The 22463-nt window shown below is 39.4% G+C and overlaps 1 protein-coding gene across 4 annotated transcripts; it reads right to left on the bottom strand.

The window, feature by feature from the left end:
- Positions 1-1218: 1218 nt before the first annotated feature.
- ZSCAN16 (zinc finger and SCAN domain containing 16) lies at positions 1219-21685 on the bottom strand. Of its 4 annotated transcripts, none has more exons than XM_059938170.1 (5): positions 21621-21685; positions 20576-20998; positions 19453-19591; positions 14731-15150; positions 1219-1566 (listed from the first exon to the last, which is right to left on the bottom strand). In XM_059938170.1, the coding sequence occupies exons 2-5, from the start codon at positions 20957-20959 to the stop codon at positions 1463-1465; spliced, it is 1047 nt and encodes a 348-aa protein (XP_059794153.1). In that variant the 5' UTR covers positions 20960-20998; positions 21621-21685; the 3' UTR covers positions 1219-1462. The 4 variants fall into 4 exon arrangements, with proteins under 4 accessions (XP_059794153.1, XP_059794152.1, XP_059794155.1 ...); XM_059938169.1 differs by having other exon boundaries at positions 20576-21042; positions 21621-21670; XM_059938172.1 differs by lacking the exon at positions 14731-15150 and having other exon boundaries at positions 20576-21042; positions 21621-21670.
- Between the last annotated feature and the right edge of the window lie 778 nt (positions 21686-22463).

The raw sequence follows: 22463 nt of genomic DNA, 5'->3' as shown, positions 1-22463 counted from the left end.
TCTTATTAGCTGCAAGCAGTGGTCAGTGCCTTGTTGCTGGGACAAGAAGTGATCTTTCTTAAAAGCAGGTTATGCAATTCCCATGTGAAAAATGTCTTCCCTTGTACCAGAAGAGGAGTAACGTTCTTATTATCACGGATAAGAAGTTGTGACAGAGAAAATTTTATACAAAAATTCTGTATAAGCTGACCTTGTTAAAATCATTTTTATCTTCCTTATTCCTGCTGGTTATGCAGGCTGTACAGTGGTACATGCGTGAGAGCTCTCCTTCAGGGCTTCCTGACTCCAATTTAAATGAGGTTTTTCCTTAATTTATTTTCACATGGAAACTGTTTTACTTTGGTCCCCCATTTTTATTCCTTTAACACTCTTTCTAACTACCCATTTATTTTGGGTTTTCAGGCTCCCCTCCAGTCTTCACTTTTTAAAAAATATATTTATTTATTTTTGGTTGCGTAGGGTCTTCGTTGCTGCACAAAGGCTTTCTCTAGTTGCGGTGAGCGGGGGCTACTCTTCGTTGCGATGCGCGTGCTTCTCATTGCGGTGGCTTCTCTTGTTGCGGAGCACGGGCTCTAGAGCGCCGGCTCAGTAGTTGTGGTGCCCGAGCTTAGTTACTCCGCGGCATGTGGGACCAGGGCTTGAACCCGTGTCCCCTAGCATTGGCAGGCCGATTCTTAACCACCAGGGAAGTTCCTCCAGTCTTCATCTTAATTTCCCCTCCTTATCTGTTCCTGCTGATAGCCACCACCGATGTTTCTATCCAGTCCCCAACCTTAACCTAAAAATATTTTGTCTACCCCCTGTAGCTTTGATTTGTTTTTAAGAGTTTTGTCATCTAATCATCACAATGAAACAAATAACAACAAACATTGAGAAGTTACAGTGCTTCAGCTCTTGCAAAACACTTATTTTTGCTCTTTATCTCATAGTTCTTGCCTCCCGGCTGGGATGGTAACTAGAAATAACTGTCAACAGACTAGAACTATGCTCTCTGTTTCTTTTTTTACATTAAAAAATAATTTTTAGAAACCAAAGTTGTACACATAGGTAGTTTAGAAGTAAAATAGCGTTATAACCTAAGCAAAGATTTCTCAAAAGGCACTAATAATAATAGATAAAATTGCTAAATTTGACTTCATCAAAATTTAAATTTTCTGTTCAACAAAAAGCACCATTTAGAAAGTGAAAAGAAGCTACAGACTGGAAAATATCATCTTACTTATTTATTTATTTTATTTTTTTTTGGCTGTGTTGGGTCTTCGTTGCTGCACGCGGGCTTTCTCTAGTTGCGGTGAGCCAAGGCTGCTCTTTGTTGCGGTGCATGGGCTTCTCATTGCAGTGGCTTCTCTTGTTGCGGAGTACAGGCTCTAGGTGCGCGAGCTTCAGTAGTTGTGGCATGCGGGCTCAGTAGTTGTGGCTCGTAGGCTCTAGAGCGCAGGCTAAGTAGACGTGGTGCACAGGCTTAGTTGCTCCGTGGCATGTGGGATCTTCCCGGACCAGGGCTCGGATGCATGTCCCTTGCATTGACAGGCGGATTCTTTAACCACTGTGCCACTGCGGAAGTTCCTGGAAAATATTTTCAATACATATTTCTGACAGCCGGTATCCAGAATATATAAAGAACTCTTACAACTCAATCATAAGAAGACAAACATAAATAGGCAAAAGTCATGGACACACACTTTACCAAAGAATTCATATTGATATATGAATTATCAATAAGTACATGAAAAGGTACTCAAGGTCATTATTCATCAAGGAAATATAAAATTAAAGCTACTACACATCCATTAGAATGGCTAAAATTAAAATGACTGACAATACCAAGTGCTAATGAGGATATGAAGCAACTGGAACTCTTATACGCTCCTAGTGGGAGTGTAAAATGGTACAACTAGTTTGAAAAATGGCAATTTTTAATGAAGTTAAATAATGCCTACATTATGACCCAGTAATCTCACCCTTCAGTATTTACCTAAGAGATATGAAAACATAAGTCCATAGCAGCTTTATTCATAGTAGGCCCAAACTGGAAAAACCCAAATGCTCATCAACAGGATAACAGAGAATCAAATAGTGTTATGTTCATACAGTGGAATACTACTCAGAAATTAAAAGGAGCTACTGATAGATGAACAACGTAGATGAATCTAAAAAATATTATGTTGAATAAAAGTCGCCTTGTATGAACAAGTAAAATTAATCTCTGGTGACAGAAGACAAAAAAATGTTTACCATTGATTGGAGTTGTAGTTAACATGGTTGCATACATATGTAAAAATTCATTGAGTTGCACACCTGATTTGTGCATTTTACTAATAAAAATATATTTTAAAAAAGTAGGGACTGGGCTTCCCTGGTGGTGCAGTGGTTGAGTATCTGCCTGCTAATGCAGGGGACACGGGTTCGAGCCCTGGTCTGGGAAGATCCCACATGCTGCGGAGCAACTGGGCCCGTGAGCCACAATTACTGAGCCTGCGCATCTGGAGCCTGTGCTCCGCAACGAGAGAGGCCACGATAGTGAGAGGCCCGCACACCGTGATGAAGAGTGGCCCCCGCTTGCCACAACTAGAGAAAGCCCTCGCACAGAAACGAAGACCCAACACAACCAAACCCAAAATAAATAAATTAAAAAAAAAAAAAAGAATAGCTCTTTAAAAAAAAAAAAAAGTAGGGACTCCCCTGGTGGCGCAGTGGATAAGAATCCACCTGCCAATGCAGGGGACATGGGTTCGATCCCTGGTCTGGGAAGATCCCACATGCCACAGAGCAACCAAGCCTGTGCGCCACAACTACTGAGCCTGTGCTCTACAGCCTGTGAGCCACAACTACTGAGCCCACGTGCTGCAGCTACTGAAGCCAGCATGCCTAGATCCTGTGCTCTGCAACAAGAGAAGCCTGTGCATCGCAACGAAGAGTAGCCCGCCTCACCACAACTAGAGAAAGCCCACGGGCAGCAACAGACCCAACACAGCCAAAAAAAAAAAAAAAAAAAATTGAATAGTACTCTCAGGTTTATACTGTGAAAAACACCAGGCCTCACTCTTCCCTTCCGTTATCAATATCAACCACTTTAACTCTTTCCTTTTACTCTTGATATTAACCTCCATATTTATAAATAACACGCTAACACTGCCATTTCTTGATTTTTCAGGTATAGATATATTATCTATTGACTTCCTGCTATGGAAAGTAAGCATTTAACCCTTTTAAATCACTACTACAATTAGCCACACCAGGGTTTAGAACATATTTTAAACTGCCTGAGTCACTAGGTCCAACAACCATGACAGCCCCACCAAAGCACAAAAAATGTTAGACTCTGGTTACTCATACTTTCCTTATTTGTATAAGCAGGCAACATGTTTTTAATAAGACTCCAAATATTTTCCACACCTAGGGCCACAAGGGTGTTCCCACATTTTCCATAGTTGCTCTACATTTTAGTTTCAGAAGCATAACTTCATATAGTGTATGGACTAGCATATTAATTCTCAAATATTTTAGTCTCATGACTCCTTTTATACTCTTAAAAACTAGTGAGGACTCCAAAGAGCTTATGTTTATATGGGTCATATCCATCAAGATTTACTTTGTTTGAAATTAAAACTGAGGAATTAAAAATATTTATTCTTTAACAATAACATACCCATTACATGTTAACTTAAGTAACATATTTTGTTACTTTAATATTTTATGAAATTTAACTATATTTTCAAAAAAAGTAAAAGGAGTGGAATCATTTCACATTTTGCAAATCTCTTTAATGTCTGGCTTAATAGGAGGTGGCTTGGTTCTCATATCTGCTACTTCATTCAGTATCACACTTTTGCTCATACTGACCCCTCTGCTAGAAGTGTACTTCCTACTACTCTCCACTTACCTAAACTCTATCCATCCTTCGAGGTCTGGCTCAGATTTCACTTTAAACAGAAAGCCTTCTCTAAGAATCCAAAACTGAGGTGTGTAAAAATGAGAAAATGAGAGAGAGGTGGTATAGAAGAACATGGCTTGTTTTAAGTTCAAGTTGGAAGGGTGACATATATCTACTTCCTTTCCCTCCCAAGAACACACAAATAACTGAAAAAATTTAAAACAAAATAAATAAATAACAGTGCTAGAAAATAAAGAGCGGAGCAGAAATTTTGAGGAATTTCTGGAAAAGAATAAGCAATTGGGATCAGATTGTTGGAGAAGCAGAGGAAATTGCCCTGTAAGACACCAGGGCCAGGTATGCATCTGCAGAAGAATCCTGGAGAAGTTCAAACCTCAGGACCAAGAGTTGCAAATGGCAAGAATGGGCTATCCATTTAAGAACTGCATTTGGGACAGTTGGATATCTCCCTTTTTTAACTGGGAGCCTCAGAAAGAAGCATAGCAAAATTTGAAATGACTCTGGACCTCTACAATGGAACAAGGAGGAGGAGAAAGAGGTTCTCATTTTTGGTAATTGTGTAGGCACCCAGCCTGTCTGCTTGCTCCCTGTTCACTCACTCTACAGGAAGGCCTGCCTACTTACATACAACCCGGACTGAGAATTTCCATTGGGATAATACCAGCTGCACAAGCAGCCTCCTACAACTGCAGCGGAAACTCCTACTACCTAAATTAACCAGCACAGGACTCCATTCCTAAATATAAGCATCCAATCCAGAGGACATTTAATGAAAATCAGGTGCAGAGCATGAAAGGAGGGACAAGAGTAACAAAGAGATCTGACCCCCCAAAAGAAAGACACAATCCAGAGAACAGAAGGAAACTTTAAATAAATCAGTTGGGGAATGAATGCTGAAGACCAATTTGGCAGATGTCTTCTAGGTAAATGAGTATGTTAAGTATTTAATCCACGCTGCTCTAAACATAGAAATGGGTTAATATAAAAAAGTGGAAAAAAACATTTAGGTTGAAACATTCTTTGAATCTCTACTGATCAGAAACAGAATAAAAATGCAAAACAGTGAGCAGGGCAGAAGTTGCAAACTAGGTGGATAGGCCTGCTGAGCTAGGGGAGGCCACAAGGCACAGGTACAGCTTCTCAGCTAGGAGCTGAGCCAGGCCACCTACTTGATTTGTGACTGGTGTTGCCGTATCCTCATTATTTCTGCAGAGTGGTGACTTTAAATTTTCACTGTGAGAACTGGCTTTGATCTGGGGCCCTGTGGGCCAGGTGAAAGTTGCTTTAAATCAATTCCAGGGTGGGAGCCAGCAGATTTCTCCTTTGAAATGTTGCTCTTCTCTATTATAGCCACCTTCCTCAGTTCTAATTACCTCATACCTACATGACTGCAGCCTTGAGATAATCTTCATAACTTTAGTCCATTCCAGATATGTTTACTAGATTCATGTTCCTTAAATATCATTATCATTTCCCCAGTCACAGACCCTGAGTGACTCCTTATCCCTTACTAAAACAAATGTAAACTTCTGTTTGCCTTTTATTTTTATTATATTTTAAAAAATTAAAATAACAAAATATGAAAAAAACTAGAACCTTAATGTATATAAAGTTTAAAAAAAGGCTGACATCTCCTCTAACCCCAGATGCTATTACCTAGAGTGTTGGGAAACAATTCTCCAAGGATCTCTCACATTTCTCCAAGGGTTCTGACAGATTTTCTTTCAGATTATCTTTTCAAAGATTTTTGTATCTCCTTGTGGAGCAGATTTGTTTCCTGACCAGGATAATAAAGATATTGCCTCACTCTGGGGCAAGGTTGGGCAAAGACCGGCTTTTCCTATGCTTGGGGTTCCTCTGCTAGGATGCAAACCCATTGCGTGAGCAGCACCCACTGGGGCCCCTCCACGTCACTCCTCTGGCTTTGAGGACAACGGGAGCATGAAGCTCATGATGCTTGTGTCATTAAGTAAAGTCCTTTGTCTGACACAGGAGCCTAGTGACTACCATACATTTCTGACAAGAAAAGTGGTTTCGCTTGTTTTGTCAACTAGCTAAATTTAGTCAGTCTGATTCACTTTCTCCCTTCTGTTCTTTAATTCCTTCTCCCTAGATCTGTCCTCATTCATCCAAGTAAGTACTTATCAAGAGCCTACCATGTGCCAGGAGCCAAGTGAGGTGAAAATGCTGGGATGGGCAACTATGTGAAGCTCACAATGACTGTCAATCTTTTGTATTCTTCGTGGTTTCTCCCTTACTCAAGTCTTGCACTTTACTTTTCTTCACATGAGCTCCAGAAAAGCAAAAGTGACAGTTGGTTAATTAGTCCTATTTGTCTGACATGGATGAGTGATAGCAGATACAGGGGAGGGGAAGGAAACGTCTAAAGACTAAGTTTTTTACGTGCACTCCCACAGTCGTCACAACCATCCTATGAAACAGGCACTATATTATTCTGATTTACACAAACGAGGAAACCGAGGCTTAGAGAGGTTAAAAAAATTGCCCTTGATCCTAACAGGAAAGTGGTGGAGCGGGAATTTGAATCCAGGTTTAAAGAATACCAGCGCCAGTACTCTTCACCCATTTCATTCTGGGCCCTCATTTCCCCTAACGATCAGAGAAGTTTAAACAGAGGCCAGTTTTCCTCTCCCTTAGTGCCCAAGGTCCTGCCAGATCACGGTGAGCGGGGCACAGCAGGTACCGTTGGCAACCCTGAGACGTGAGTGGAGGAAGCTCCTCGGCGCCCCTTCCTGGTGTGACCGAACGTCCCAACCAGCCCCTCTCGCAGAAGAGAGGGGCGCCTGCCCTCCAGGATGAACTTAAGCAGAAGAAACCCCCTTTCCCTGTCCGCCGGGAGACGAGCGCTGGCGGTAAGTGCCGCAGTGAGGGTCACCGGGGTGGTGTTCTCCGCCGGTGGACAGGTGGGGCCGACCGGGCTGGGTTTGGGGTTAGGTACTTAGGGAGCAGGGAGCAGTTCAGAATTAGGGTAATTGTTAACATTACAGGAATTATTTTAAAACACACACAACAGCAACAAATGCAGTGAATTCATGAAGATCAAATGCCAGTTAACTAATTTAAGCAGTTTGGGGGGAAGAAAATGCTGAACATGATGCACTTTGATAAACAAGAAGACCTAACTGCGCTATTGGCAGCGGCTAACATAGCACTTACTATGTGTCAGGCACTGTTCTAAACTCATTACATTTGGTCACTTATGTAATTCCTACCTTATGAGGTAGATACCATTTTACCACCATTTTACAGGTGGGAGACCTGAGGCACAGAAAGTAAGCCAAGGTCATATAACTAGTAACAGGCAGAGTAAGGATTTATACCCAGGCATTCTGCTTTTAACCTCTGCTCTACTGCCTTTCATTGATAACCTTGACTTTATCAGTTTAGGAAATGTGCTATCCAGAAGGAAGTTTGTACAGAGACATGTTATTATAGTGGTGTTCTGAATCTCATCAGGTTTGTTGGCAATTTCCCTTTAGACAAAGGGCTTAACAAAGGGTGCCTTCCACAGAAAGTTTTAAGGAGAAAAGAATACAGATTTCCATTTAACAAATTAATTAGGCCCATAATTAGGCCCCCACACAATTTCAAAGTCCCTTCCCCTGTTCCATTTCTCTCTAGATTTTTCTCTGTTCTTATTTTGTTTCTACTAGGTTAAATCATTTGAAATTGCTGATATTTGACTGCTTCTGACACACAGAAATGGCAATTTCATACGTTTAACCCAGTATTTAAACATCTTTTTGTGTGAGAATTTAGGAGTCTACAACAGTCTTTTAGCAAATTGTTTTGGCTTTGTCTCCAAAATATACCTTGAATCTGTTTACTTCTCTTCATGTCCACTTTGGACCTGTGGTTGGTGCCACCACCTTCTCTCATCTGTATTACTGCAGTAGCCTCTTGACTGGTCTCCTTGCTTCTGCTCTTTTCTCACTCTTGCTTCCTTAAGGGACCAGAATGATCTTTTAAAAACAAAAATCAGATCATGTCCTTCCCTTCCAATGGTGTCCCATTATGCTTAGAATACATATCCTGGCCCCTGCTCACCTCTCTAGCCTAATTTTATACCACATTCCCCTTAATCCAGTGCTTTAGACCCAATGACCTTCTTTCATTTCCTGTAAACACCTCAGATTCATTCCTACTGTAGAGACTGCATTAGCAATTCCCTTTGCCTGACATGGTCTTCTTCAGAACTTCCCAAGGCTGGACATTTATATTTCAGTTAGAATGTCAGCTCTCCAGAAAAGCCTTTTCTGACTACTTGTAGTAGTCATTCAGCCACTCTGTTTCATTTCAATTCATTATTTATATTCCATATACCACTACTCCTATTTGATATTTGTCTTGTCTTCCTTCACTGTAATACAGGTTTATAAAAGCAGGGATTTCTTTTTTTTATGAAAAGACAGAAGCAGCTCCTTTATTATAGCCCAACAGTTGTGACAAACGAAGACACATCCAAGAACAGATAATGAAAAATTTTGAATTATTGTCATTGTTTCTCATATTTCTGAGACCCTTGAATTAATATAGCAAACCAGTCTGAAGATAAAAAGCTAGAAGCTTTATCAAATACATTATGTCTGGTAGAATGTCTATACTGAACTAACTCAAAGTCCTGGTAGTAGTTTGGGTTTTGTGTAAGAAATGGCATAGATTTTTCTAGGAGGTATTGATTTACTTACTCTTCATTTGAAGCCAAACTGTCTGACTATGATGGTTTTATACTTTTCCCATTGGAGTGTCATGTTTATTTCTTCTTTATTTCTGACTTAGCTTTATCTACTTTCCGGAGGAGCCAGGATGTTCTTTTCCATAGGTGTCAAGAATACTGATCCAAGGGGAAAAATGAATTTAAGGTCAACCCTTGAGTAAGAGAGTGCCTAGAAAGTAGCATTAAGTGTTTATGCAAAAAACTCAACTTGTGCAAGAGTTAGACATTATGTAACTTATAAATATATGCAGTAGGTTAAGAAATGTTTTAACTTTAAATTATTTCAAAGATTCCAGATTTATTGTGTTGTCATTACTTTACAAATAAGAATGTATTTTCTTTCCCATCTGACTCCTATTGTACATGCAAATCACCACAATAATGTGAATAGCTATTTACATATTTTATGTGACAATGAAATACTAAAATTGTTCAAAATATTGAATTATACATTTGCTGGAGGGTTTAGGATTTTAACCTAGTAGATAAGGAACTATTTCCTGATTCTGAAAAAGGATTTCCTTCCAGCTATGTTTTTATATATTGATACATGGAATATATAACTATTTCTGCATTTTTAGATGTCCTCATATTCATGTTTGTATTTTTACATAGAGATAGTAAAATAGAATTTGTTTATAATTATCTACTTTCTAACTGCTGTTGATTGTTCTTCATAGGAAAGTTATTTTTAAACAAAAAACATCAAAAGCACGTAATCACTTCACGTCTTTGAGATAAAGTTAAGGCTATAGCAGAGTTTTCCAAGACTATCGACTGAGTGGAGTAGAGAAAAACAGAAAGGCACAATAACTGGTTTAATGAAATTTCCTTCCTTGTACCCAGTATTACGGTGATATATAATAGGTTAATTCAACATACATGGGAATTTATGGTTCTTACATATAGAAATTGTTCCATTGCTAATTTCCCCAAAGAGACTTCTGCAGTAAATACTATGAAGTGTGTATTAACAATAATGCATAAAGCAGGTCTAACCTTTAATAAGTCCTCTCATGCAATGGCATATCCAAAGACCTTTAGTCCCTATTGCTGTGCTATTGGACTTGCCAAACAAACCAAACTTGAAATCTTATTAAATTGAAATGAAATTGTAATCCCAAAATAACAATCTATTTTTCCCCCTCTTCTTTCCTTCCTCCCCACACCTAACCTGAAATGCCCCGCCTTTTCGTCCTAATAGTCTTCCATCTGAAAGGACAGCATTATACCTTTAATTTTAACATTCACTATTTTTCTCATAGTCTTACATGGAAATATCTTGTTATATCCTGCTCTATCCCCAATACCTAAAATAGAGGTGTGGCACATAGCATGCACTCAGTAAGTACCTGTTGGATTAATGAATAAGAAGAAATAGGTAAAAAGTCCTTGGCAGCACAGAACTTAGCCTCACAGAATTGAGGTGGTTTGGAACATAGTGAATGGGACCTACCCTGAGAGTGAGAAGATCTTGATCAGTGTTGTCCAATAAATAGGAATGTAATGTGATCCACCTATGTGGATTTAAGTTTTCTAGTAGCCACATTAAAAATGTAAAAAGACAGGTGAAATTAATTTTTAATATATTTTATTTAAACCAGTATATCCAAAATATTATTTTAAAATCTAATATAAAACTTATTAATGAAATATTTTACATTCCTTTTTTCATACTAAGTCTTTGTAATCCAGTGTGTCTATACTTACTACACATCTCAATTCAGTTATTAAATTTTCATTGGAAATACTTGATCTGTATTGAGATTACATGAAATTTTGAATGGCAAAATTAGATTCCTATACCCGAAATACTCCAAACATACTTAAAGGTTTTCCAATAACTGAATTGAGTATCAGTTTTTAAATTTAAATTAAAGTGAAAAAATTTTAGTTCCTCAGTTGCATAGCCACATTTCAAGTGCTCGATAGCCACATGTACCTAGTGGCTAATGTATTGGACAGTGCAGATCAAGGATAAAGTGTCTATTTGTGGTTGGGTCAAGGGGCAAAGGAGAGGGTAGCAGCAGAAGTATGGTATAGAGGGAAGAAGAAGGTCTAGAAAAATGCAATGTAAGCTCTTTATGCAAGTCACACTTGAGGACAGATTCCTCTGGTGCTCAAAAGTAAGTGAGGTATGACTTCCTAAAGTAGACTACTTCTTTAGCATGACTGCTGCATAGATTTTAGGTACCCTGGGAATCATTTTGTGGGGTAGTAAAAGGGTCTAACAGTCCTAGTCATATATAACATTTCTAAGTTGAATCTTATTGTATATGATGTGGAACGGTCATGGAAATCAGATTATTTTCCTATAGAGAAGTGGTTCTCAACTGGGCTGGCAGGGCGGGGGAGAGATTTTGTCCCTCAGGGAATATTTGCATCTCTTAAGAAATTTTTGCTTGTCACAAGTTGGGGCTGCTGGTATCCAGGGGGTAGAGGCCAGGGATGCTGCTAAACATCCCACACTGCAGAGGACAGCCCCCCACCACATGGAATTGTTTGGCTGAAAATGTCAATGAAACCAAGGTTGAGAAACTGTGCTCTAGAGGATTTGAGTAAGAAAGACTGAGAGATCTATTCTTTTAGAACCTTAGTCTAATTGCCTTGTGATATTACTAAGGGGAGAACAGGTTGTTTTGAAGCATTTCAAAGTTTCTAGCAGTTTCACTATTGATGGACTTTTTGATTAGACTATAAAGAAATAATTTTATGCTCAGAATGAGATTGTAGACCCATTCAATAAAGATAACATAAATAATATGTGCTGTGCATGTAAGACTCGATGACCTTGGGATAAGCTGTTCACCTTTGTATGGCTGTGGTATATAACCCACTGTCTCAATTATAATTGATGTCAATATTAGAATTACTTGTCACTCTTTTCTTTCTCTATCACCATCTCTTATTTTATCTTTGTTCCTTTCCCTATACCCTTGTTCCTTTTTTATCATTCTCTTTTTGTTCCATCCACTTCTCCTCTATCGTTTCCCCCGTCTTCACCAAGGCCCGTGCATACCTCCGACATCCCCTCCTACCCCAACTCTCACCTGTTTCCTCCCTTTATAGCTGTTGGCTCCTCATTCAAAATCACCAGTTTAACCACCATTCCCCAACTGTATCTGAAAGAACTACCCCCGTACTCCCTTTAGGTGCCTCTTAAAATCACTGTCTGTCCTACTAGTTCATGAAAACTACAAACTCTAAGTTGTTGCCTCCCTCCAAAAAAAAGAAAAACCCTCCAAAAAATTTGGGAGGAGTGATGCATATGTTTTTGACACAACTATTTGAGAAACTGCCTTCCATGTTTAGGGTTCTTTTAGAGCAGGTGCCATCATTCCAGGATGGCTCTCTGCTAGAACTCAGTGGTTCTGATTACGGTGTCTAACATATTACACCTTCTTTTCCAATAACTGTGGCTGTGATTGAACTCAGAGATCTTCTTTCCAACTGCTTGCATCCTCACCAATTGTTTTGTGCGTTTCTACAGACTTACTAGGACACTGCCTAATCCTTCATAATACTAACAACTACTTAGATCTCCTTCAACCTCATGCCTCCTTTGCCTTATGCCAGCAGTTATCCCAGGTCCCACTGGACTTTCTTCTCTTGCCACTATCACTCCAGGCTGTCTCTGGCCCCAAATCTTTCTGTACCTCTCTGACTCTTATCCTTGCCCCTCTGGTCAAGATCAGATGGCGGACACTGTGGTGGCAATTTGGAATCAACACCAGACTAAAAAGGGTAGCATAGTCTCAGTGCTCCAAACTACTCTTCACTCAGACTTTGAGGGTATACGACTCTAAGACTAGAACAATTCTTTATACACAACAGGTATTCAAAACTACTACCTGAATAGAATGTTCAGTCATACAGAGTACGTTAGAGGAAAATCAGTCTGTCATCGTTTTTACCCATTTGAGGAAACTTAATCTTGTGGTAGCCAGGATCATCTTTCTTACCATTGCAGAAGACTCTAAATTCAAGGATAAGATCAGAGACATGAGTTTCCCCTTTAAAGACTGTGAACAGCTTCTACACATGACAGTTTTTTAGCAAGACTGAAGGTAAAGGGGGAAAAGCTATCATTCATTAAGCACCTAACTTTACTTTTTAGATAAGGATGTTTCTAATACTAAAGATTTAATACTTTACTTTTCATGATCATTAAAAAATCCTTTGTTTCAAATGTTTTGAAATAGTGCTCAGATAAGCGAAAAAACAAGTATGAGTGTGAAACTTGATGTCTTAAAATATTTGTATCAGTTGATGTATACATTCAAAGTAAACTTACATTTTTTTTTAAAAGGAGCATTATGTTCAAAAGACATAGAAGCTCAGTTTATGGTGTTATGAGGAATGATTTAAGAGTCATCTTCCAATAGTAGTAGACACAAAATGATTCTGGTGCTTTTTCTACTCTCAAAGCAAGTATGTGTAATTAATGTCTTCAGTAAGAGATTAGATCACTTACTGATCATTTTGGTGATGGGTATTCCTAGAATCAGTGGTTCGTGGCAGTTTGATGGTGTTGTAAATTTGAATGTGTTGGCCTTTGGTCACAATTCCTGTCATGCTATAAAATTCTCAAACTAGTGATGTAAAACTGTCGCAAATACGTTCATGAAATGCTAATACATTCAGAAGCCAAAAGAAAAAGAAAAACTAAATTGTTCACTGTGTCTTAAAGTATTAGTGTCCTGAGAGTCCCAGTTTCTCACTAGTATAGGGTAACTGACAGGGGATGTTACCTTGTAAAGGTAATTACACTCTTTTTATAGAGATGAGGTAGTAAGTTAAGCTTTCAATTTTGATTATTAGGTTATTGTACTTACTTAATAATTATCTTTCTCCAATTACAATACACTCTCTAAGGCTGAAAAAGTACCACAAAGTTATTTTTACTAAATTACTTTGTTTGTATTTTATCTCCTATTGCTATTACAGCCTCTTCAGGTATCTCTTTTGCTACCTTCCTGAACTCAGAATCATGTATCCAAGCTGGAAGGTACCTTACCAATGATTGAACAGCAATGTCCTTGAGAAGTTTCTGCAGTGATAAAAAATGGATCTGTGCTGTCCATTATTGTAGCTACTAGCCACACGTGGCTATTGCGTACTTAAAATGTGGCTAATGTCACCAAGGAACTGAATTTTCCACTTTATTTCAGTTAAGTTTAAATGTATACAGCCACATGTGGTTACTGGCTACCATATTGGACAGTGCAGTTCTAGACCAACCTCTCCCCATCTCCCTCAGTTTAAATGACCCGAGATTCAGAAGAGAAGTGACTTATCCAAAGTTACAGATCCCTAACACACTCCATCATCCCCCTTCCCAGCAGCTCCCACTGATGACTTATTGCTTTCCTCTCCATTTTAATGTTTTTCTTAGCCTGCTATCTTTTCTGGTGGTTTCCTCATTTTTTTATCATTGGCAAAGCAAAATATTCCACAAAATTATTATATTCCCTACTTTAAGATAAGGGATATTTAGGCCATTATATCACTAATGATGGGGAAAAATAGTATTGTTTTAGTTCTTAATTTCAAAAGCAGTTTTCATCTATTTTAACTTAATACAGCATACCTGGTGGGCTTCTATTATATCATCTGCACTTTACAGAATGGGAAAATGAAGGCAGAGAAAATATGAATGTCTTGCCTAAAGTCATACCCTGAGTGGTCAAGGAAAAAGGAGCCAGAGTCGAGAGGTAGAATTCACATCTTTCAACCAGGAAACATGGTTATCTTGGGCTGCAAGTGAGCAATGCTGGCAGTGGACAAGGCTTTCTGAAATAACTCTTAGTTCCTTCCAAGAAACTGAACTACTTTAGAAATAAAAAGAAATTTTACTCAGGTAAATTCTCTGGTGCCAGAGAAATTTTTAATGATGATTGAAACTTTGCCTACATCAGGATACTCAAGGTCTCCAAGGCAGATTTCTCTGATAACTAATTAGGCCTGAGTGTCTAACTTTTGTTACTTACACCATATTAGTAGAGCTTATTTGCTGTATGAATTCTTTGATGTCTAATAAGGGCTGAACTTACACGGAAGGGCCTCCCACACTCATCACATTCATAGGGTTTTTCACCTGTGTGGATTCTCTGATGCTGAATGAGACCTGTGCGCCCACTGAAATCTTTCCCACATTCTTTACATTTATAGGGTTTCACTCCAGTGTGTACTCTATGATGTCCAATGAGATGTGAATGTTGAACGAAGGCTTTTCCACATTCGTCACATTTATAGGGCTTCTCTCCAGTGTGAGTTCTCCTGTGTTTACTAAGGTCTGAGCTATGACTGAAACTTTTTCCACAGACATCACATTTATAGCGTCTTCTTTCCCTCTGTTGCCATTCGAATCTGCCTTCACTTTCAATAACATCTTTGGATTCAGGATACTGAGGAATAGCTTTGGTAAGTCTGTTGTTTATTTTCCCAAGGAATTCCATGTCTTTGGGTATATCTTCCTTCTGGGACAACTCTTCATTCTTAGTCTTGGTTTTATCACCTGTAACAAATTAACAGTATACAAACAGGTCCTATTCTAGGTTTAAGAAGCAAAAAGCCTATGGAATAAAGAACATGTAAATGTTAAAAGTGTGTTATAAAAATGAAAAGTCACATGCAATGCACAAATTAGATATTTGGCACCATCAAAACATATACTGACAATATAGGGAAGAAATTAAAGAAGAGGCCAGTAAGGAAGATAGCAGGCTACATTATTTGTGAATAGATTATGAAGAGAGGAAAAGGCAAAAATGTGGACAAGGGGTTACCTGGCAATCCTGTGCAAATGCAGAGTGGTAAATGGGGACTACACACATGCCAAGGATAATTAAGAGGGATAAACAGGGAGATTAGAAAACAGATGGGGAGGGAGGTAAAATTTTGGGAGAAACATGAGGGGTCTGAAACCTAGGTAGTAAGTGGGAGTAAAACCAAGTAAAAGTGACTGGAGAAGGTAATGGGATCAGGGGTCTGAGAGGAATATAGTGAGTCGGAACCATTAAAGGAGGGAAGTATGTATAAATGATAGTTAGCTAAAAGCAGAGAGAGCATGCAGGTCAGGATAAATGGAGGAAGATAAGCAGGAAGTGACAGTGGATGGCCTGGTGTATGTGCTGGGTTGAATCCTTTTTCTGAAACTAATGTCCTCCCTATCATCTCCTCCTGTCTAAACCCTAGCTTGGTGGTTCTCAAACTTTATTGTGCATCAGAATCATCTGGATGGCTTACCAAAACATTGCTGTGCTACCTACCCCCAAAGCTTCTGATTTGATAAGCCTGGAGTAGAGCCCTGGAATTTGCTCTTCTTGGTATGACAGACACTGCTGGTCCAGGGACTGCACTTTGAGAGCCACTGGCCTAACTGTTATTCAAGGTCCATCTCAAATGCTGTCTCCTCCAGGGAGTCTTCCCTAACCTCCTAAATCGAATGTGCTCTCTCCCTCTTTCTGATCCCCATATCCTCAACCCCAAGCTAAGCATAGAACTTGGCACATAGCAAGTACTCAATAAATATTTGTTGAGTTGAATTCTATAAGAAAATAGGTGTTTTGATGATTTGGAGGGAGTAAACCTATTTGGTCTTAATGCTGGGTGTCACCTATTTGGTTATGATGAAACCTCCATCTCAACAGGCCTAGGAATCCCAACTGTAAAACAATCATTTAATCACATATAGTTTTCAGTGGTTCACTCGGTATGACGGAAGAAGCAGCAAGAGCTATTAGAACATTTCAGTGCCTGGGCTGGGTATGGAAAACACTGGCTCTGGACTGAGCGCCATGAACCCCGTTCTTCATTGTCATCACAACGTCCCCATCCTACCAAATCTTCCTCAAATCTTACCTTCCTCCTTACAATATATATTTTTTAATCAGGCAATATATTTCTTAAAGTTTGGTTATTTGCTCTAAAATGATATTGTTTTGGAATCTAAATACCATATTATCTCAGGCTAGAAATTACAAGGACTGGATTAGAGCCAGAAAGTCCAGATATCAGTCCTGGCTTTGCTGATAATTGTTTAAATGTTGGCAGATCATAACCATTTTGGTTTCCTTATCACCTCTGTGCCCTCCTCCTTTCCTATAGTTTGATCAGATGACGAAATGTATGATAAAGCATGTGTAAAAGTATAATGTGTGGCAGAAGTATTGCTAAGTTAGTAGGTTAATGATCATTAAGCAAATCACAGAAATCAGAGACACCCCCATACCATTAAGAAAAGTGTTTTCAAATATCAACATATTGGCTCCACAGCTTCTTTTACATACTGGAGTCACTGATGGTTGGTTTTCGGTGGCTTACTGATGAAGATGAATATCTTTTTAAAAAGGATAGAAAGAGTTGGCACTTGTGGTCAGTTTACCACCTTCAGGGGAATCTACCAGTCCTTAGGATGAGTCTCTCTCCTACAACTTCAGGAGAAGTCTGGAGAAAAATCCCTCACCAGGACTTCAAAAGATTTTTTTTTTTTTTTTTAAATACAGCGTCAGTTTTCCTTGTTCAGCAATTCAAATTATAACCCTCTCCCTTACATCTGCAATTGAACAACATAAAGAAAATTGTATGGAAACTGTCAAATGGGAACTTTTCTCATCTCAGGGACCTGCAGTCTACTTGGCCAACTGGAGTTTCAGGGCTTTGTTTATGTATCTCTTCCAAGTGCCAGCTATTCCCAGGCTAATAGGATTCTAGGAGATCTTGTTTCAGAACTGATTAAATTAGGAGTATTTCATTTTAGCATCTTCTGCCAGGGCCATTCTTCCAATTTTATTTTGGCATATCCAAGAGTCCTTATCAGTTACATTCCAGATAAGCCCAGTCCTGCTGGTCACTGAGATGAGGGTATGTCCATAAAGACCATTTGATTACCATACGTACAACTTGCTTGACAGTCTAGAGGGAAAGAACAAGGTTAAATGCTGACTGAAGTGAAACTGGAACAAAGTAGACTATCACTTACTGCTACCGGAGAGTCAGTGTTGTGGGTTAAGAGAACATCCAAAAAGTTCCCTTTGAAATACCTGACAATGTGCTACAAAGAACTGCAAGACACTCGGTTCTCCAAGTTCTCTCATATGTGAAGATAATTCTGTATTAAGTGACCACTATTATAATTTCCAGGTATGTTTACAGAGACGAGTCCCATTACCCTAGCCAACGGCTAATACTAATAATCTTGCTGATATGGATAAAATGAAAATTTTAAAATGAGATATTGCATAAAAAAGTCTCTCTAGGGCTTCCCTGGTGGCGCAGTGGTTGAGAATCTGCCTGCCAATGCAGGGGACACGAGTTCGAGCCCTGGTCTGGGAAGATCCTACATGCCGCGGAGCAACTAGGCCCGTGAGCCATAATTACTGAGCCTGCGCTCCGCAACAAGAGAGGCCACGATAGTGAGAGGCCCGCGCACTGCGATGAAGAGTGGCCCCCACTCACCACAACTAGAGAAAGCCCTCGCACAGAAACAAAGACCCAACACAGCCATAAATAAATAAATAATTTTAAAAAAAGTCTCTCTATTTAACAATAAATTTATTTTAAAAGACACTGGCTTTTTGGTATATTATCATGATGGTTTTAAAAAATTGTTCTACTAGTAGGCAGGAGACCCAGTTTTCCCTCTAACTCCTTATGGAAACTTGGAAAAGTCACAATCACTGTGGGTATATCTGTTTAATTGTAAAATGAGGATTTGGACCAGATATTACATTCTTTTAATAAAGTTGAGAGGCATTTCTTCAAATGTATTTGTTGTGATTTCTGCAGGGTTTTTTTCTTTTTTTCCTTTGGTTTTGCTTTGGTGGTTTTGTTTTTTGCTTGTCTGTTTTTTGGCGGGGAGTATAGTGGTAGTGGGAACACAGATAAAAATTGTGTAAGATTGCCAGGGCTGTACCTTAGAAAAAAAGTCATATTAATACTGTTCAATGCAGACAAAGTAGACTTCCCTAAGAAGTCATAGGCCTCAAGGATAGCTAGATTTCATGAAGTATCTTTTGGTAGATTAGATTAAGAAAATACAATTCATATTTTAACTGTATAGTATTCCCTCGAAGGGTTATTTTGGTAGCAGCACATGTGTAAACCTCTATAATTTTAGGTATAGGAAGTGTGTAATTTTCTGGACTTACATTAATGGGAAGCAGAGTGAAACTGGTCCAGAAGTATTTGTAAAAAAAAAAAAACAGAAGGAAAGATATCTAGAATTTAAAGTTTTGCATAGATAAGCCATTAGTCATAATAATAATAATTCTCTGTGTTCTACGCAGTAGAATTTAGCACAATAGACACGTTAAATTATTATTGCGACGTATTTTATAAGTTCGTGTCCTGTCTTCTCTCAAAGGTGAGGAGAGAAGCTTATATGGCTTCTCACAGAAAAGAAGTGAGGATTCCACATAGTTAAGCTTACTAAAGCTTATTAAAATAGTCTGCCTCTTTCAGCTTCTGCCTCCTGATAAGGCAGGAGACTTAAGACTTGCTAAGACTCATTAACTTCTAAATGCCAAACTCAAGGGACTATTATCAGTCCTCATCTTGTGTTCTATTAGTAGCATTGATTACATCTGGTGAACTCCTCCCCCACCCCATGGGCCAAATAGCAGCTTTTAAGTCTAATGAAAAACTGAAATATAGTTCTTTCCATGATAGGGCAAGCGTAGGAAGGGAGATAGCATCTTCCACAGTGAGGTGAAGGACAAGCAGGGAAACTTAAAAGGGAGAGGATGAAAGTGAGAAAGCTCCTCTCTAACCTAAGGAACCAGCTCTTCTCTCATAAACACAAACTCCTGCTCCTTACCATTCCTTTGGGGCTCCCCAGATTCCTGCTCCTGCTGGGTCTTCTTGTGATGGAGCTGGATAGTCAGTGACTCATGTGGCCTTCTCAAGGGGGCCAACTTGTCCAAAAGTGTGTCCTGTCTTTCTGAATTGGCTGGGACCTGGGAACAATGAAGTATGATTGGGCTTGCAAGGTAGATTTTGTGAAAGAACTTCAGAGAAAGATCAAAAGAAGCATGTGCCAGGGGCCAGGGCCATAGAAAAGAGGACAAATTCTCATTCAATTGCAAATGGCAATAATGACTAAAAATGAAGAGACAGAGTCTAATCTATACAGTTCAGGACACTGGAGAATAAAATTCAGTGCCTCTAACAGTGATCTGCAGAGGTCCAGAATCATAGAGTCTTGGGACTTGAAAGGTACCTTAAAGATTGAACCCAACTTCCACCAAATGGGGGCATTTCTTCTATAACCATGTGGTCCAATACGATAGCCACTAGCCAGATGTGGTTACTGAGCACTTGAAATGTGGCTAATACAAATTGAGATATGTGAAGTGTAAAATACATTCAAATATTGAAAACTGAAATAAAAAAATGTAAAATACCTCATGTTTAATATTGATTACTTATTTTTGGTTAAATGAAATATATTTAATTTCACAAATGTGGCTACTAAAAATTTAAATTACATATAGGGCTCACATTATATTTAATTACCATATATTAAATGTATATTTAATTACATGTATTAAATGTGAATGGGTCACAATTAGACCATGCTGTTCTGTATTATCCTTATTATCTACTTGAACCACACCTTGAAGGGGAGTTTTTTATTACAAGGTAGCCTATTTTATGTATAGGTAACCGTGAATGTTAGAAAATTGTTTGTTTTCCTCTGATACCTTTTTGCCTTCCTACAGCTTCTCACTGATCCTAGCCTTCCAAACTGACATAGAATCAGTCTAGTGTCTCTTTTTACTTAGTCACACTTCAGTTATTTGACACTGGCAGTCAGTCCCTAAGCCTTGTTCTTCTCTAGGGTAACATATTAAATACCTTCAGGTGTTCTTTCATATGCTTTTGCTTTGGCTTGGTCTATACCCTGATCTCTCACAGCCAAATGACCGCCCCCTTCCCACCTGCTTTCGAGGTTCATCAAGCTCTCTCTCCAGATCCTCCAGCACAGTCACCGCCTCCTCTCCAGTCTCTGGATGGTGTGCCTGCACCCATGCTTGCAGGTCCCTAGGGAGAATGCTCAGGAACTGTTCAAGCACCAGCAGGTCTAAAATCTGCTCCTTTGTGTGGCATTCTGGCCTCAGCCACTGGTGGCAAAGCTCCCAGAGCTGGGTAAGAGCTTCACGGGGTCCAGGTGCATCCTGATAGCAGAGCTTCCTGAAGTGCTGCCTGAAGAGTTCCCTTCTGTGAGGACTGTACTTTTGTGAGATGGAGTCCTGTCCCCCATAATGGTCTGCCTTAACTATTAAAAGTCCTTTTTGTTCCTCAGGTTCCAGGGATGTGGCCATTCTGGGCTGTTTTTCAGAAGATTAAGCCTCTATCTGGAACTGATTCAAGGAGAATCTCTTAGAATCTTGTCTCAGAGAAAAATCTGTTACCATAGAGAAATGACAAAAGCTGCTGTGAACATAAACACTGATAAAGGGAAGCAACCAGAATTGAGTAGAGAAAACCGTCTGATAGGAGGCTGTAAATAAGAACACTGAAGCAGGAGCATGGATTTGAATCTGGGCTGTTGTGTAATTTAGAGCAAGTTACTAGATCCTCATCTGTAAAAATTCTCGTGTTTCTCATAGTGTCGACGTGTAGATTAAATAAGTATGCAAAGTCCTTGGCCTGAGAGCAAGCACTAAATAAACGCTAAGTATTAACAGCGTTGTTAAAAAGCTCTTTCATTCCACAACCTGAGATGTACGGGTCCCTAGGATGCACTGGTTGTGGGGTACATGCGCCAACTCAGGATGGGGGTTAGATGAATGTCCTCGCAGAGCAACTCGTAACCAGTGTTCCCTTTCGCTCCGTTCTCCCGGGATGTCGGCCCAAGTCCTCTCTCGTAGCTATGTCTGGAGGGAGGGGACAGCCTGTGATGGGGAGGTGTGGGGAGACAGTTGCTGCAGACCACGACTGTGCCCTGCCCCCTCCTCCACCCAGGAGCAGGGAGAGACTCACCTCGCGCGGAGAGGTAGAGGTGCGACAGCTAGCGTCTTTTGGGCGGCCCGAACAAAGGTTAGACTCAAACCGACCAATCGGCGCTGGGTTGCTGTCAGCTGGGCACTTCCGGGCCGCTCTAGGAAGCCTCGCCTCGGTGGCCTCTGCCGGGCTTCTTACCCTCAGCTCTAGCCCGCGGAGGACCCGGTTCCTGTACATTTGACTGATGGGACTTAGGCGCCCGCAAGCTGGTTTTTTTTTTGCTCTTTAAAAAAAAGTTTTCCCTCTCAAGATTTTTTCCCCCACTTAATTATTAAGTAAGTAATATGGGTATGTAATGCATTCACATGGTTCAATGTTTAAAAAGAATTATAACCTATAGTGGAAAATAATCTAAAAAGAATATAGGTATAACTGAATCACTCTGCTGTACACTCGAAACTAACACAACACTGTAAATTAAGTAAACTTCAATAAAAAAGATTTAAAAAAAAAAGGATAACTGGCCCCCGCATCTAGATTTGACAACCGTTTTTCGTGACATATACTATATCATTCCATAGGTATATTACGCAGGTTTAGATTCCCTCACCTTCACCCCCAAATACACACACCCATACACAAATGGTAACAGTTCTGCAACTTGTTTTTTTTTTTTTTGCCTCCTACTAATTGATTTTGGAGATTGTACATAAAGGGCTTCTTCCATCTTACTCTTTTTTAAAAAGAATAATCACATAGTATTCAATTATGCCATAATTTATTAATAATTACACTATTGATGGTCAAGTATGTTGTTTCCATTCTTTTATTTTTCAAACAATGCTGCAATAAACTACTCTGAACATCATAATTTCTTGTGTG

This window comes from Balaenoptera ricei, chromosome 11 (genome assembly GCF_028023285.1).
Source record: "Balaenoptera ricei isolate mBalRic1 chromosome 11, mBalRic1.hap2, whole genome shotgun sequence".
Taxonomy (NCBI): domain Eukaryota; kingdom Metazoa; phylum Chordata; class Mammalia; order Artiodactyla; family Balaenopteridae; genus Balaenoptera; species Balaenoptera ricei.
Note: the sequence above shows the minus strand (reverse complement) of the source record. Positions and strands in the feature narration are given on the sequence as shown.

Bases quoted from the DNA above. Each gene is read 5' to 3' on its own strand.
- ZSCAN16 (XM_059938170.1), bottom strand. From the start codon at position 20,959: ATGGCCACATCCCTGGAACCTGAGGAACAAAAAGGACTTTTAATAGTT. The intron at 19,592-20,575 runs GTGGGAAGGGGG...CATTGTTCCCAG, and splicing joins TTGATGAACCTCGAAAGCAG to GTCCCAGCCAATTCAGAAAG. The intron at 1,567-14,730 runs GTGAAAAACCCT...AATATTTTCCAG, and splicing joins GCATCAGAGAATCCACACAG to GAACTTCCGCAGTGGCACAG.